The 18,116-nt window shown below is 46.1% G+C and overlaps 1 protein-coding gene across 1 annotated transcript in view; it reads left to right on the plus strand.

The window, feature by feature from the left end:
* LOC146871999 (tyrosine-protein phosphatase non-receptor type 22-like) overlaps positions 1-18,116 on the plus strand; it is a gene marked incomplete at its 5' end in the record, with an annotated part of 539,519 nt that overhangs the window by 344,914 nt on the left and 176,489 nt on the right. The window contains one exon of the mRNA XM_085650221.1: positions 10,394-10,470. Coding sequence (XP_085506347.1) covers positions 10,394-10,470 — 77 coding nt within the window. The remainder of the gene's footprint in view (positions 1-10,393; positions 10,471-18,116) is intronic.

The raw sequence follows: 18,116 nt of genomic DNA on the forward strand, positions 1-18,116 counted from the left end.
GACAGGAATTCCACCGGGTTCCTTGCTCCTGGTTTGTAGACAACAGTGAACTGGTATTGTTGTACCTGCACAGCCCATCATTTGATCCGAGGGGGAGTGTGGTGCTGTCTCTCAGAACAGGGAGACCAGTGGCTGATGGTCGGTGACTACTCAGAATAAGCGTCTGCACAGGTATAGGTGGAAATGGCCACAACCTTATTTGATCGCCAGGGCCACTCTCTTAATTTGGGCATGGAGGGTCTCCGTGGTCAGCTGGCAATTGCAATTCAGAGCCTATCAACCTGGTTCCCTTTTTGAGTAAGAACTGCTCCAAGGGACCCAGGGCTTGCATCCACAATCAGTTCTGTTGCCTGGTTCTGGTTGTTGAGCAGAGCCTTTTGATACTCTTGCATGCGTCAGCTTCTTTGTGGCCCCAGGTCCACTGTGCCTAGGTCGTTGTAAGGGCACACTTTCCAGTTGCAGCCAATGATATCCTGCATTATTACAGTCAAGCTTCGAAAACCATATGGCCCCATTTAAGTCAGCAATGATATCATCCAAAATGGGAGTGATGTGCCTCTCCCATTGTATTGCCTTGTTTGGCAGGTGCATGTCAATGCATAGCAGGAACTTGCCTGGCTGATGTGTTTTTTCCACTATAAGCATCAGAGACATCTGTGGGGTAGGGCCCGCTACCTTTGCAATGACTTCGAGTTTCTCAAGTATCTCCAGTTCTTGTTCCACCAATGTGTGTAGATGAAAAGGCACCTTGCGGTGCTGGAGGGCCAAGGGCTTCACTGACTTATCGATGTGTAGCTCCACTGGTTGCCCCTTTAGACACCCTTGTCCTCGGTAAAGGTTCAGAAATTGGGCTATGATGTGGTCCACTTGGATGGCTTGGACAGGCCATGTGAAAAATAGTAAACCTAGATCCTAGGCCATGTGGCAACCTAGGAAATTCTTGGATCCTCCCCTGACAATGTGGAACTTGGCAGGTGTTTCTTTTTCTCCATTCCATATCATGAAATGCACCACCGATAACAGCAGGAGCAGTTCCTGGCCCCCATACATGAAATTTCATTTTTATGGGTAAAAGGACTGGCATTGGCTTCAGGTCGGCATACTGCATGTCACTTATCACATTCACTGACGCCCCTGTGTCGATGAAGGCCTTGACTGTTGTTCCTGATATGAGTACTTCGCTCATCAGTTGTAGTCTCAGGCTATGCTTCATGTGAGCCGTGTAGGATATGAGGAATATGTCTTTGTCTTCCGAGATGCTCATCTCCTGGTGGTCTTGCGCCCAGGCAGAGCGGGAGGTCAGACCCCTTGTTCAATAACTTCAAGTGTAAGGTGTATGCCCACCCTTGTGGGTGTAGTCTTGTCTGGCCCACAGGTTTTCGGTCTGCTCTAGCAGACTGTTGTGAAATGGATAGGTTTTCCTTAGTTGCAGCATGTCTTTTCCTGCATGGGGCAGCTGCCTGGTAGGTGAAATTCCAGCCTGAAGTTTCTGCATTGTGATCCACTATTACGGTCAATTGGACATGCATGTCTTATGGCAGACTGCGTTCTAATGTGCCCACTGCTTCTGTCTTGATCATAGGGTTTTTTACTTCACTGGGTGTCGGCCAGGCCGGATGTGAGGGCCATTTCCATTTCCGCTGCACGTGCAAATGATCGGTTATGGAATTGGACAAAATGAGAATTTTCCCAAGGCTGATACCTGGCTGGTGAAGAATGAGGCTTCTTAATGTCACTGATCTGCAGACTTAGTTGAGTTGTGCTCGAATTTCCATGGAGTGGCTGTGAATGGGTTGGTGGGTACACCAGCTCACTGAAGGGTGTTAGTGCACTGACTGGTTTGTGCGGGTGTGCTGCTCTCGCTGGCTGCGTAACAGGCGTGTGCTCCCCCTGGCCTGTGGTGGCCTAAACTTCCATTCATGGATATTGGTGGCGCCTTAAAGGGCCGGCTAGAGTGGGGTGTAAGAACTTTCCTCACAGTTGGGGCCCGTTTTTGGTGTGCATTCGTGGGTGTTGCTGGGGTTTCTCATTGGGCCCCTACCACAGAAGTGAGTGAGGAGGACTAACAGACGTTTCCTTGTGCTGAAGCCCATTGTAGATGGTTGTGGTACTCATGCTGGTAAGTTTTCTTCAGAGGCATCAGAGTCGAGGATGAGGGCTGCCCTCTGGCCCCATGCCTCCTGGCATTGTAAAGGTGGGTAGGTTCAAAATGCAGGACCTCTCTTGGACCACACGTTGTGCTAGGTCTCTGGCCTGAATGATGGAAGCAGGCTCCAGACGCCTCTCCAGGGCCACATGGTGCTCTAGGGCCTTGGGTTAGAATAGGGGAATGTGGCTTCTCCATACCACCTGCACGGCGTAGCCGGTGGATGTGTGGTTGTGCTGATGGGCGTTGGAGGCTGCGTGGGCCCTCAACAAGTGCACCCTCCACCGTTCGCCTGAAAATACCGATATCTTTTAACGAAATATAGATATCAGTTTGAAAAAGAACAGAGAATTATTGCCCCCTTTTCTCTTTGATATATGCCCATGCTGCTTTGCAAAGCTCTATTGCTATGCGTTACATTACACAAGGTCACATTCTTTTTATTTTTTTATTTTTTATTTGGCGCGAGGAGGTTAAGTGAATTGCCCGGCCGAATGCACATAATAGAAACATTAGATAAAAATATCCCGTGGGAGAAGATAGGTCAGTCAGGGCACGGAAACAAAAAAGAGAAACAGCAATTTAAGTAAGTTTTAACCTGAAAGAAATGCTGATTTGCTAACAGATAAAAGACTTTGGACAAATCTGCTCCATTGGATTGCATTAATCCATCTAATCTTGATTGAAACAACACAAAATATTTCTTTACAATTCGGAGTGGAGTAGTATAATGCACTAGGGGCCATATGTAGGTAGCTAAATACCGGTCGGTAACGGACGAAATTCGGTAAATATCCAGTTACCGACCGGTATTTAGGCAATTGAAATGTAGGAGTCCAAAAAGAAGGAGTCGGTAAATATGAATCGGTAAATACCCATTCATCTTTACCGAATCCAAATATACCGATTCATAATTACCGAATTCATATTTACCGATTCGGTAAATATGAAATGGTAAAACGATACAAGAGATGTAGGTAAATTCGGTATTTACAAATTCCATGAAATTCGGTATTTAAGAGTCGGTAATTAACATAGAATGAAATCAGGTGGTAAACAGCCACAGTGCATATAAGCAATCCCAAAATGCAACAGCGTGAACACCATGGCCGCTCTGTATGTGATTGCAAGGCGCCTACGTCTACAGGCAGCAGGTCTGAGGATTTGGAGACGGGAGGAACGCATTTACAGACAGCGCATCACACTCTTCCAACAGACTGAGGCTGAGATACATGAAAGGTACAGGCTACACCCCCAAACCCTCATGGACCTGATAAGGGACCTGCACCCACTCCTGGACCAGCCAACAACAAGGGCGCATGCCATACCACCACATGTGCAGGTGCTCTGTAGCCTACATCTACTGGCATCTGGCAGTTACCAGGGGGTGATAGCTGTGGTAGGCGGGGTATCCCAGAGTTGCCTGTCCCGTTTCTTCAGGAAGTTCCTGGATGCCGTGATGCAGAGAATGCAACACTACATCAGCTTCCCAAACACACAGGCTGAACTGCAGAAAACAAAGACAGACTTTTACCAGATGGCACACTTCCCGCATGTTATAGGCTGTATTGATGGCACACATATTCCAATCTGCCCACCAGCAGCCACTGAGCACATCTACAGGAACAGAAAGTCCACCCACTCCATAAATGTGCAGGTAATCTGCGATGCAGGCAACATAATCACTGATATCGTAGCTAAGTTCCCTGGGAGCACCCACGACTCCTTCATCTTCCAGAACAGTAGGATCTACACATGACTGGTTGCCAGAGAATTTGGAGAAGGATACCTGCTAGGTAAATCACTGTGACACTCCCTAATACTTATCGCAAATGAATGTGTATTGAGGCATGTGACTAATGCTACTCTCTTACTCACCTAGGCGATAGTGCATATGCCGTGCGGTCATTCATCCTCACTCCCTACCTACACCCATCAACCCTGAGTGAAAGACGATATAATGTGGCACACAAATCAACACGCAACGTGGTGGAGCGCACGGTTGGACTATTGAAAAGCAGGTTCCGCTGCCTCCACAAAAGCGGAGGCGCACGCCAGTACACACCCATCATCTGCTGCAAGATCATTGCCACTTGTGCAATGCTGCACAACCTTGCCACGAAGACAGGTACAGAGGTGGAAATAACAGATTTTGAGGACAATGACGATGAGTCTGCACAGCCAGAGCCCAACGCAGCAGGAGTGGCAACAGATGGGAGAGAGAGACGGGCAGAAATCACATGCAACTATTTCTAAGTAAGTAAGGGGACACAGCCAGTAGTTGTATGCCATGACGTAGTTTTAATCATGCGGCACTACGCCACAACACAACGCCAAAAATGGCCCTATCAATCATGTGAAAACAAGAGTTTGAAGTCAAGGGTTACTTCACCCAACTGTGTCCTGCAATTGTGTGCAGCATCAGTATCTGCGACCACACACTATAGTGCGGGATGCCAGGGATTGAGTCTCCTCACTGGCTGTGGTACCAGTGGCAGCCCCATGCCGTCTGTTGCTCCTCCGTGTGTATGTGACAGGGGGGGTAATGCTGCTCCCACTGGTGGTGTGTTCGCTGTCCCCAGCATCCACAGCACCAGTTGTCGCCGACTGGCTTGTTATCAGCACCTCAAGTGCACTGGTGACCCTCACCATCCCCCTTGACACGTCATTGCTGAAGTTCGCAAGCCCCTCCTGCATTGCCACGGAGCGCCTGCAGAGCAGCGAAGTGGCAGTTGCCAGGCGGTTCACTGCCCTTGTGTGGTGATCTTTCTTTTGCCTCTCCCTGTGCCGTGCAGCTCTGTCCTCATCCATCTTCGTGCACAGCAGCATGACGGACTGGGACATGTCCCGCATGCCCGCAGCCATCTCCCTCATGCCCTCAGCCATTGCGCTTATGCCCCTGTCAATATTTCCCATTGTGTCATTGAGGCCCTTCATTTGGCGCTGGACTGACAAGATTGCCTTTCCTTGTAGGTGCTGGACCTTGACCATGGTGGCCTCCAGCCCTAAGAACACCCCATGGCTCTCACCCTGTGGAGGTGGACTGCGCACCCGAGCCCTGCGGTGACATCTGGCACCTGCGTGTGCTCCCTCAGAGGCGGAGTGCACACCGGCATGGCAACCATCCAGTGGCACAGTGGATGTTTCCGCAGCCCTCGAGTCTTCTGCTGAGGACTCTGAGACATGTAATCTTGCAACAGCACACCTCCTGGACCTGAACAATGCAGGTGGTGTCGATGCGGGTGAGGCCAGCTGGAGTGGCGATGCTGGATGTGGTGGCGTGGCTGGCTGTGGTGGTGCGGCTGGCTGTGGTGCTGTTGTCTGGCCAGAACTCGTGGTGGTCTTCTCTGAGCTGTCCTTCCGGGGTGCCCTCTCTCCCTTCTCCTGTGCAGTCCTGCGCGAAGTATCGCTGTGGACAGAAATTCAACATCAGCTCAGTGTACCTGCAGCCCTGCATTGCTATCATCATAATAAATTTCTGTAACACTCTCTCATTGTCCTATGCCTGCTTATCGCTAATGTGTGTAACATGCCTAGTTGTTCTGCGCAATTTTTGTCATGTTTGGGGTTTCACAGACTACATCTCCCATAATGCATTGCTGGTATGCACTAACACCTGTACCGGAGTGGGATTCTCATTGCCCAATTGGGGATTTGGGATAGGGGTAGGGGAGGCACAATGCTGTGCATGCGTCTTACCTTGTTTTGTGGCGGCTCTGGCAGAGCTGTCTGCATCCCCAATCCCCACGACACTTTCAGGCTCAATTGTAGACTCCACGAGCTCCTCAAGTTCTGTCAGGGCAGGTGCCCTGTTCCTTCCTCCTCCTGTCCGGCTGGCCTCTTTCTTCAGTTCCACCATCTTCCTCTTTGTGATGATACGGATGTCGTACCATCGCTTCTTGAGGACATCAATGTCCCGGGGGGTCACTCCCATGGAATTCACCTGCGCCTGGATTCCCAGCCAGATCTTCCTTGTCTCCGATTCAGCCACTTGCAGTGACTGTTTTCCGAACAGCTTATGGTCCTGCTTTACCACCTCCTCCACAAGTACCTGCAGTTCCTTTTGGCTGAATTTAAGTTTTCTCTTTAAGTTTTCTCTTCCTCTGTGTCCGGGCTGGCCATTGTGTCAGTTTCTTGTGCTGAATCAGGCACTGGCTCTGTTCCTCTCCTCTGCACTCCCAGCCTCTCCAGAGTCTGCTGATTGTGTGCACCTGCCTGGGTGTGGCCACTTCCTGGTTGGGTGGGGTTGGGTTTGCACAGGATTGGCTGATTCCTCAAATGATGTGTATTTGAATTTCCGATTCGGTAAATACCGATTCGGTATTTACCGAATCGGTAAATACCAATTCGGTATTTACCGATTCGGTAAATACCGATTCGAAACTCCGGTCGGTATTGTGGATTCGGTATTCATTTACCGAATTTTACCGATTCGGTAATTTTACCGAACTATTTGGTACATAGCAAATACCGATTTCTAAATACCGAATCGGTAAAATTCGGTATTTAGGAATCGGTATTTCTGGCCTACCTACATATGGCCCTTGGCCTCTTACATGACTTTACCATGCCTTCTCAAGGTAGAGAGTGTTTATAACTCACATGTTTTATTACTTTTCCTTTTTTCCCATTTGTTTTTCTGTTGTTTTCTCTTTTATGACTCTTAGCATATGCTCTATTTTCTTCCCTTTTTACATTTTGGTGCCGATCACGATCCGGTAAAAAAATTCCCCGTACGACTCGTATCCGGTCTTTTTACCGTACGAATCGCACAAGTGCCGTACAAACTGCCAATTACGATTCGCATGGTAAAAAGTCCATACGAATCGCATTGGGAAGTATTCCCCACACGTCCTCGGGTCGGAAAATGTGTCCGACACATCCACGGACGATTTACCGTACAAATGTGAAAAGTGAAGTCCGACCGAGGAATTACGATCCATCCCGTGCGTCCGATGTTACAACCGTATGGAAAAAACACCGTCCGCACCGAACTCCCATAGCAACCATGGAGACATGTGCCCGCATACGCGCCGCCCCCCCCAGCATCTGTACGTACGCGCCGACCCCCCCAGCCCCCGTACGTACGCGCCGACCCCCCCAGCCCCCGTACGTACGCGCCGACCCCCCAGCCCCCGTACGTACACACCGACCCCCCCAGCCCCCGTACGTTCGAGTCGTACCCCCCGTGTATGTACACCCGTGTACGTGTCGAACCCCCCCGTGTATGTACACCCGTGTACGTTCGAGTCATACCCCCACCCGTGTATGTACACCCGTGTACGTTCGAGTCGTACCCCCACGGGGGGGTTCGACACGTACACGGGTGTACATACACGGGGGGGTTCGACACGTACACGGGTGTACATACACGTGGGGGTTCGACACGTACACGGGTGTATATACACAGGGGGGTTCAACATGTACACGGGTGTACATACACGGGGGTTCGACACGTACACGGGTGTACATACACGGGGGGTTCGACACGTACACGGGTGTACATACACGGGGGGTCCGACACGTACACGGGTGTACAAACACGGGGGGGTACGACTCGAACGTACGGGGCTGGGGGGGATCGGCGCGTACATACGGGGGCTGGGGGGGGCTGGGGGGGGTCGGCGCATACATACGGGGGCTGGGGGGGGTCAGCACGTACGTACGGGGGCTGTGGGGGGGTATGGCGCATACCGGGCCACCTACTCTGGTCGTTTCGCGACGTACTTCGCTTTTCCGGCACTTTTTGGGTGCCGTGAAAATATTGCCGTCCGGACTGCTGTCGGTTCGAATCGTGGTTCCTGGGTCGTGAAACGCTGCCTGACAGCGTCCCGACGTCACGTCGCAGCATTCCCGGAGCACATTCGTATGTATATTTTCGTCGGTCGGTGTTTTTTACGATTCGTACGGAAATGGTGTTTCCGTGCGAATCGTAATTCCATGTTTGTGAAGTTTTACGACCGGGTACGAGTCGGACGGAGAAAACGCTCCGACCGACGGTTCGTACCCGGTTTTTGCCGGATCGTAATCGGCACCTTTGTGTTCCATTGTGCTTTTATCCTGTACAACTCTGTTTTCTATCCATGTAGCCTCGCTGATTTGTTGGTGTGGCACTCTTTGCTTATGAAGCAGTGCAACTATTACGATACACTCATGTTTATAATATTTTTTATTTTATTTACTACAGTGGGTAAATTAATACTACATTTGACCCATTTCCAGCTTCATACTCATCCAAGGGCACAACAGAGGTCCCTGCTGCCCTTGTGGAGAAGGGGGCCCTCAAACACTTCAGGGGCCCCCCAACCCTTCATAGAGACCCCATTCCGCGTATGGCCAATGAATATCTATGATAAATGCGAGACTCAGTGGCCCCTCTTTACATTTCTCAGGGGATCTCATCACTGTAAGTTACGCCACTGCATACATCAGTGGTATTAAAGTGCTCTGTGTTGATGCAGTATGTTACAATACTGCACCCATGCCTTTTTCAGAGGCCAGAGTGTTTTCAAGGTGCACAAATGTCTTTCTTTTCCGTCTTCCTTTCTGCTGACTTGGACTCACTCTTCCTTTTCCTCCTGTGCCTTGCTCTGCACTGTAAGTCCTTTTTCCAAGATATGGGTTATGGCACTCCCACCTATTTCCCCAGGTTGTGGTATATCTCGCTTTTTTAAACATTTTTTTCCCAAAGGAACATACCTTTGTAATTGCTTATTTAACACAATTATCCTTATGCCATTTTTAGTTTATCCTTGTGAAATCATTTTTTTTTAATATACATCTGAAAGGGGCCCCTTGCTTTCCTGCTTTTCAGTGATTCATGTGCTTCCCACAGCCAAAATACTGTTAACATCCGCTATTGTGGAACTATTAGTGGAACTCTTTTTTCACAAAGTTTTGCCTCTTTCTGCTTTTTTGTCTTGCCTGATACTTTAAATTAAATTAACAGATTTATATAGCGCAATTAATCTTTCCTTTTCAATGAAACTTGTCAGGGAGCTCTTTCCTTCGCCCCAACGTATTTTTTCGTAAAGTTTTACCGCTTTTTGCCTGCATGATACTTTAAATTAAATTAGCAGATTTACATCACTAGGCAAAACCGATGCATCACCAATGCTTGTTTATGAAGTGTTGAATTATAGCATTTAGGGTTATGGCCGAGTAACTGGCAATTGTTGCATTTAGCTGTGGCCTTCTCCTGTTTCAGTTTTTTTTTTAGCTTTGCTGTATATCCCAGCACTGCAGTAGGTTAAAGGTTTCACAGTAGGCCCAGGCACCAATATAGTCACAAGAATAACTGGCCTTTGTATGAACTATCCACTTTCAAAACCTATTGCATATGTTTGCCAACATAAATCTTGCCATATTGGCTTTGCAAGGCTTTTTTAAATGAAGCGTTGGTAATCATATTCCAGCCAGTGTGTTTTGAGCCGTTCTAAAGTCGCCCCAAACATACGTGTGAAGCTCAGATCATTCTTCAGACTATATGTTCTGAATAAAGGGAACAGAATTTAGGATGCACTTGTGTCTAAAATATTGTTAACTGTTTTATAGCGGGGGTCTTTGCCCAACCATGGTTTCTTTGAGGGGAACCCAGGCCATGCACCCACCCCTCAAAACATTATCCCACCTACATTTTGTGAATTTTCCCAGAAAATTGGTGTCAGCCACGTGCCTCCATCTGTGGATTACAGTGCACACCCAGTTAATACCGCACACCGGAGTGTCAGTATTTACAGGGTGCTGTAAATCCCTCCCCCATTTCTGGCCCTTTTAGACTCATGGTAAGTGGATGCCTGAATACGTGTAATACTACTAAGTCTACCGAGTCAAGTTTATCTTTTTTAATCAGCTCTTTATACTGCACTTATGCATTTCTAAGAGCTGTAAATACATGGTGTTACTATTACAAAGTTTCATGGTAGTCAAGATACCACCTGTAGAAGAATGGAAGGCTAAGAGGGTCTTGCCTGGACTCAGACATATGGGCTGCAGATCACACAAGATGCCAGCAGTGAATATGTACTCATTCAGTCATCTTGAAGGATCCATGCATCCTATTCGTTTGACAGCCAGTGTTCCATTGAGCTCAAAATCGAACTGCACAGCTGGTACCGATCAAATGAACCTAAAGTACTGAAATAAAAAACTAATTTTGTCACTTTGTCCTACGTAATGATTTTGTAATTTAATTTACCAGACCCCAACAATTTACATTTTTATCAAAATTGCATTGTGTTTCCACAGATGGATATAACTCATACAAGAGCTCCACATTCGTTCTCATCAGCAACTGATATTGAAGTCCCGATGACTCCCCTTAGGTAAGGATCTTAGTGGATGGGGCTTAAACATAACATGCACTGTAAAATGTAAGGTTTTAACTTGTTGAGTCACATTCATGGTATTGGTTCCTGTACATCGTCTCTAGCAACGTGTTGAGTTGGCATGGCATTTGGCGCACTTCATTTTAACACTATTCACAAGTATTTACACACAAAAAAAAACAAAAAACGAGCAGGACAGAATATGTGTCTGTGAGAAATTGGATTGTTGATTAAGTGGGGTGTGAGCCCTTTTCAAGCAACAGCCAAACTCCTACAGTCACTAACTTAACCTTCTGGTAGTTTGGCACAAAAAGCAGTGACGTTTAACTCAAAGTCAATGTGTAAAGTATTTCAGAAGCACACAAACAGCAATATAGTGAAAATGCAACACCAGAAAAGTCCCATATAAATTTAGAATGAAAAAGCAAAAATGAATAAATTATTTGACAAAAATCCAGTCAGTAGAACCGGAGATAAGCAGTTTTAAAGATTTAAAGTACGTGTAGTGTCTAAAAAGCACAAAACGGAGCTCACGGTTTTCTGGCCGTGCGAGACAGGGTGAAAGTTACAAGTTCAGGCTGACCACAATAAAGCGTGGGCCAGATAAAAGGACCAAGTTAGTCCTGCTGAAAAAGTTACTTTCTAAAGTCCTGCGCATAAAGTCCAGTTTGCGGTGGAAGAAGCCACAAGGAGCAAGGAGAGGGCGTGGATGGTCATCGCTGTTGCTCAAAGAGCAGGCCAAGATGCTTGACCCTGCAGCATGAAGGTCCTGTAGGGCATTGCGGATGGTCATTGCGGAGCTTCACGTTGGCGATCACCATGGGCTGTCAATGCTGTATCTCAGAGTGAAGATCTTGTGTTGCCTGTTGTAGTGCAAAGAGTTGGATCCACCGGAGCTTCACGTTGCCATTCAGCACAGGCAGCAAGATCTTGGCGGGAACAGGCCTGTTCACCATCAAGAAGAGCCCAGAACTTCAGGACCTGTCCTTTTCTTCTAGGAGTAGCTCAATCAAAGCCTCATCAAGTGTTCAAAACCTGAGAGGCATCTCTTGGGGATCAGGCGCTCACTGCAGCAGAGGCTAGCAGAGTTCAGGCAGGTCCAGTTGCAGGTCCAGCCAGGTCCAGGCAGGTCCCGTGCAGCAGGTCAGCGGGGCAGTTGCAGAGAGTCCTTTGGAGCTTGTTGTGTACCTTTAGCTCAGAACAGGAGGTCAGTCAGCTGACCTTTGGAGTCACTTGAAGGACACAAGTCCAGTCTTCCTTCTCAGACAGTAGGCCAGGCCTCAAGCATCAGGGTTGAGGTCTGGCGTCAGGGTAGTCCTTCTTCTGTAGTATACACAGGTCCAGCAGTGCAATTAAGAGTGGGTCTGAGGGTCCCATATTTACTCCTGCTGCCCCTTCTGAAGTCGGAGAAGCTTATGGAGTTCCCACTAGCCCCCACATAAGTGCCTGGAATTTCCCACCACAATGCCCTAGTCCTACTTTGTCTGAAGGAACAATAGGCTTGTGTGAAGTCCTTTGTGTGTAAGCCGAGCGGTGTCTTTGAAGTGCAAGTGTGGTAAGTGACACCTCCAGCCCCATCAAATCAGGATGGCCCATTCTGCCAACACTCAGACCCTCTACTGTGATAATCTCTGGGAGGGATACACAAAGGCCAATAGCAAACAACACCTAGTCATGTGACCCAGTACACAGGCTGCAGGAACAAAATGGTTAGAACTTGCTAAGAGTGTAATTTTCCGAATTAGATTAGATTAGATTAAAGTTTATAGAGTGCATGGTTACTCTAACGGAGTGTCCCTGCGCTAGAGACATCTCAGTCCATGACAACAGAGCCCTACCCCCCAAGGAACCACTGGTCCTAGCATAAGCGGTCAATTCGCAACAGGAGAGCTGAACACCAATCCCTAGGGGATGACTGAAAAAGTTTGAAGTTTTTTACAAAACATTGCTTCAGATGGATGCATCCTCACTTCCATAGATAGGTTATTCCAGGCTTTTGCTGCGAGAAAGCTTAAGGATCTACCTCCCAACCCTGCCTTTTGAACTTTTGGCACTACCAACTTAGCAGTGCTCATGGTCCCTAGATTCCGGGTAGGTCTGTAAGCAAGAAAAAGCGGGCGCAGGTATCTTGGCCCTTTGTCATTGAAAATCCTGTGGCAGAAACACAGAGCTTTGAAAGTAATTCTGGCCTGTACTGGTAGCAGGTGTAGCTCCCTCAAGGCTGCTCCCACCAATGTAGAATATAAAAGTTACTTTTTGTGACCCCTAAATAGAGGACGTTGCAGTAGTTCAGACGAGCTACTAAGCAGGGCTTGCACAATGGTCTTTTTAGCACCTAATAGTAGAATGTCAAAGATTTTGCAAAGCATTCTTAGAATGCCAAAGTATGCTCCTGCCACAGCTGATATCTGCTCTACAAACGATAAGATGTTGTCAAACCAGACTCCCAATATTTATATCTTAGACTTGGGAGTCGGGGTTGGTCCTAGTTCCTCCGGCCACCACAGGTGTGACCAGATGGAGGGCTGTTTTCTAACCACCATCACCTCCATCTTGCCTGCATTTAATTGCAGGCAGCTGAACTTCACCGAGTTTACAAGATCACTCAGGCAGGCTTTGAATTTAGGCGCAGCCTCTGCATTCTTTTGCTCCATTGTGACAATCAACTGAGTGTCATCCGCATATGACACCAGTTTCACCAAATGTTTCAATACAGTATTTGCCAGTCGGCGCATATACACCATAAATAAAGTTGGACTGAGGGCAGAGCACTGTGGTACCCCTTGAGACAGAGGACATAGCTCGGACTTAAAAGTACGTTGTAAGACCTGGAAGGATCTATTCTGTAGGAAACGCTCGATCCATTCCCATGTGTTACCTCTGACACCAGCCTCCCACAGACGCTCCAAGAGAAGGCTGTGGGAGACCGCATCGAACGCCGCACTCAAATCCAGCAAAATCAGTGCTGCCATCCTTCCCTCATCCACTGCTATTTTTAGTGGCTCAGAAGCCAGTAGTAAGGGCGATTCAGTGCTGTGAAGCGCCCTGAAGGAAGACTGAGTTTCGTGGAGAACCTGTTTTTCTTCCATGAACTTAGTCAATTGGATATTTAGAAATTTCTCTGCAATTTTTGCAAAGAAAGGAAGCAGAGATACTGGTCTAAGATTTTCTGGGAGCGCCGGATCTAAAGATGGTTTCTTTAGTAATGGCACCACCATTGCGTGTTTCCAGTTACTTGGAACCTGCCCTGAGCTGAAAGACACCTTCAGCAGATTAGTGAGCACTGGTGCGATAGCTTCCTTCCCTAGCAGTAGCATATTTGGAGTAATAGTGTCCAAGGGAGAACCTGATTTGACTACTGAGTTGTAGTACATCACTTTCCTCTGGAGGATGAAAAGTAAAGCTTCCCTCACCCGATGTTTCAATTTTTGGTGGAGCAGAGATATAATTTCTGCTGGTTTCAGGGAAGGCAGCATATATTTTCTCTATCTTTCCCAAGAAAAACACAGCTACTTTATTACAGTAGTCTACAGATGCAGGCAATACTGCTGTGATGCCCTCTAAGGAAGTAAGTTGTTTGACCATACTAAAGATGTTTTTTGGGGTATTTTTAGCAGATTCAATTTTCTCAGTGTAAAACTCCATTTGCGTTCTCCTAATTTGAGCGCTTTTTGTGACTTAACCATTAAAGAGGGTTTTTAAATTACAATTCTTTAGACACCAAACATGATATTCCTTCTTGCTCCCAAATAAAAGTTATCACTTATTAAACATAATAAGTCCTGAAGTCCCAGGTCAACGCCTTCACTTCCTCATGCTTTCATATCCTCCGCATATTACGTAAAATCTTCAAGTGGCTCCCACTGGACATCAGATGTATCATCTCATAGGCCATAATCACAAGTAGATTGGACTATGGTAACTCACTCTACACCGGCATTCCAACACGAGCTCTTCACAGACTTCAAAGCATCCAAAGTGCTGCCGGGCAACTCCTCCTCAACCACCCTTGACGATACCACAACACTCCTCAGAGAGCTCTACTCTACTGGCTCCCTATCCAAAAGGGCTGCCAGTTCAAACTTCGCACACACACATTCAAGTCACTACACAATACGAAATACATCAATCTCCGGCTTCACTTCCTTCAACCCAACCAGACTACTTCGCTCAGCATCACTCGCACATACACACCCCGTATCCGCAGAAGCAGACTAGGAGGTCGATCATTCTCCTATCAAGCCACCAAATCTTGGAATGACCTCCCCAACACATCAGGGCCTCCACCTCACTTCTTGAAGTCCCCAGGAAGCTAAAGACCTGGCTTTTCAATTAGACTTCTTGTGGGACCACCGAGAATGCCTGTACGGAGGCCCTGCCTCACCACATGTCTACTCTCAACTACTCAGAGCCTGGATACCCTTACAGGTGACAAGCAGTACTCAACAAATCCACCTTACATTAAATAGGGTAACCCAATGTTATCCTAAGGGCGAGGTAGGGCTTGCAATAGTAAAAAATGAATTTGAGAGTTTTTCACTACCAGAATATGTCAAACGTAAAAGTACATGTACAACTTTTTAAATACACCTCACCCTGCCCTATGGGCTGTTTAGAGCCTGATTTAGGGGTGACTTATATTTATTAAAAAGGAATGTTTAAGCCTGGCAAAAAGGGTATTTTGCCAGCTCAAAATAGCAGTGTAAAATTGCACAAACAGGCTGCAATGGCAGCCTAAGACAGGTTTTAGAGAGCTGCTTAGGTGGGGGAACAATAAGTGCTGCAGCCCCACTAGTATCACTTAATTCACAGGCCCAGGGTACATATATATTGCGTTATGAGAGACATTTAAGTAAACTAAATGTGCTAGTTGGGTGTACGCCAATTTTACCATGTTTAAAGGGGAGAGGACAAGCACTTTAGCACTGGTTAGCAGTGGTAAAGAGCACAGAGTACTAAAGCGTTAAGCATTACCTCGTTTTTGTATCTGGAAGCACACATGGGGCAATTCAAAAATGTTTTTATGTAGTAAATATATAGCAGTAAACCTGTATACCATCAAAATGTCTGTGAATTCCCATTGGAAATCGTTATAGCTATAAATATTGATTTCTCACAATATATTTCAACGTATATAATGTATTTTTCCTCCACGACTGCAGGGAAATATGCAATAATAACTCGCACGCAAGGGGTGAGAAGTGGTGGGAACAAGGCAGGTATAGACTTATAGATTTGGGAACACTCACTAATTTGAGCATTTGTGAGCATTCGTGAGCATTCACAATCTCCAATCTGACTGTTTCCTACCATACGAATGGTCAGAGATTTACTCCAGTAAAGGGCTGGTTTAGTTCCACTTTCCAGAAGGGAAGGGGACCAGTTTGCCTCCAAACATTGAGGGGAAGTTGGAGAAGAGGTTTCTCCATAAGGATTCTTTTTCTATTAGGAAGTAGAAAAAAGAAAATAATATGTATTTGCACGTTGGGCTCCATTTCCCTAGTCCGTAAATGTACACTATATAGATTTATGCATTGGGGACTTGAGAGCCCTATCAATATGTCATAAGAAATTCCCAGCAGTATGTCTGGAAACCTTCCCCTTGTACAGCTTTCCAGGCGTGCCACTGGGACAGTTTATCAATTCAAAAAAATCTGTAAATGTGCACCTGTTCATACAAGTAATCTCACAGGTGCAGGTTTACTACTTTCTTTGTGAATTGCTCCCATCATGCATGAGTCACAAATAAAAGTGTACCCCTTGTCTTATACTTTCAGTGTTCTTCACAGAAACCTTTCTTAAAGGTTTAAGCACTAGAAATGTACACCTCATGATTTTCAGGAATGCACCTTAAAGTCCTAACCATACACCCGAAGGTTTTTCACTTATCAATTGAATATGTCATTTAATTCATCAGTTTAAAGCTTGGTGGAACAGGTGAAACAGAGGGAGACCCCTATCATCGTTCCACCTTGGAAACAAAAGTCTTGCAAATATATCATTGTTGGAATTTCCAAAATGTTTGAAAGGCCACCGGTTAGGCACTTTGCGTAGCCAGTAATTAATGGGCAGTTTGTGTGGTGGGTACTGTAGGTCACTATTATTGTCCCAGGTAGACAACCAGGTTACTCCCTCTTTCACATGGCCCTCTAAGACTAGTGGCTCAAGCAGTCAAGGCATAATCAAAAAGGTTCACTGAGTTTAGAACTCAACTACTTTATATCTCTCTAACCAAATTCAGTGTCCAGACCCAGCTACATAATATGAGGCAGTAGGGTAGTTAACATTACTAACATCACAAACCATTGCAGCCAAGCTACAAATCCAAAATTTAGGTTGGTGTGTAGAAACGTGCTATGCTAAAATAGCAGAGGTTCCTATGGCTAAAGCTGCCCTATGGGAAAAGTATATGCTGTCTTCAGCGGATGTCATGAACTTGTTTTTATGTAAGCCAGTCAGTGGAGAAATGATAGCAGACAGACTACTATAATGTATCAAGATTATGATCCTTCTGCTCCCTCTTTAGTGTTTCAGTGGCTTGGGAGCAAGGTTGTACATTTCACTGTGTTTTAGAAATGTGGCTGAGTATTAAGCAAAATGGCATAAAACTCCAAAACCCACCATTCAAAATGATCACAAGTCTACCAATGTAAATGGAAACGTTACAATACCATTGTGGCAATTGACAACAGTTTTAGTGTCCAATCAACAAACCTACAATGGATCCAGTAGTCAGAATTTATAGTGGGGCAATGTTCAGGGAACACCACCTAAGATCAAAACTGGTCTTGGAAATCACAATTCATCACACTAAAATGTTTGTAGCTGGATCCGGATAAACACCCAAATTGTATTCCGTTAGGTAAATGATACAAAGGACTTCTTTTTCGAAAATAGCAGGTCACAGTAACGATATCAGGTTAGGAAGGAATCCATAAGAGGAAGGGCAGCCTCGAGCCTGTAGGTTCACAAGTTAGAACTGAGAACCTTGAATATAAGGTTAGGATACAACCATAAATCCAAATCAGTACATCTCTTGAAATATAAGGGCTAGAGACATAATTCAGAGGGTACCGGAATCATGGCTACTGGCTACAGGTCATGGGTCACTACCGTAAACCTAGCTGCAGGAGAGAACACCTCTGTACACACTTGAGCCTGGGGGGGGCACATACACACTGCCATACAATCTTCAACGATACATGGGGTGCTTTACTACAATGTTACATTTTCAATATTGTCCTGCCAAAAATATCAACTTGAGGATATCAACTACTACTTATCAAGTTGAGCATAAATAGGTAATTTTACCTTCGCCGTTCTATTCCTAACTTCACATATATATATCTTGATAATATAGTGATAATATACCTTCAAGGTACTTAGATGTGGAGCTAAGACTACTAAATCTATACTTACCTTGATCACAGGCAGAAGATGTCTGGTAAGAACAAGTAATTGACTGTAGTTTGCACTCAGACTCCATCAAAGGCAAAACCCAAAGTGTGGGAGACATATGTAATAATCTAAATAACCATAGACAACATTTGAGTGTCATATGACTGGCAACACAGAGAAGGACAAAGCAAGGCTTGTGTCCTTTAGAAAACATTGAAAATAAATAATTCATACATTGTTACTTC

The sequence above is a fragment of the Triturus cristatus genome, chromosome 1_1, assembly GCF_964204655.1.
Source record: "Triturus cristatus chromosome 1_1, aTriCri1.1, whole genome shotgun sequence".
Taxonomy (NCBI): domain Eukaryota; kingdom Metazoa; phylum Chordata; class Amphibia; order Caudata; family Salamandridae; genus Triturus; species Triturus cristatus.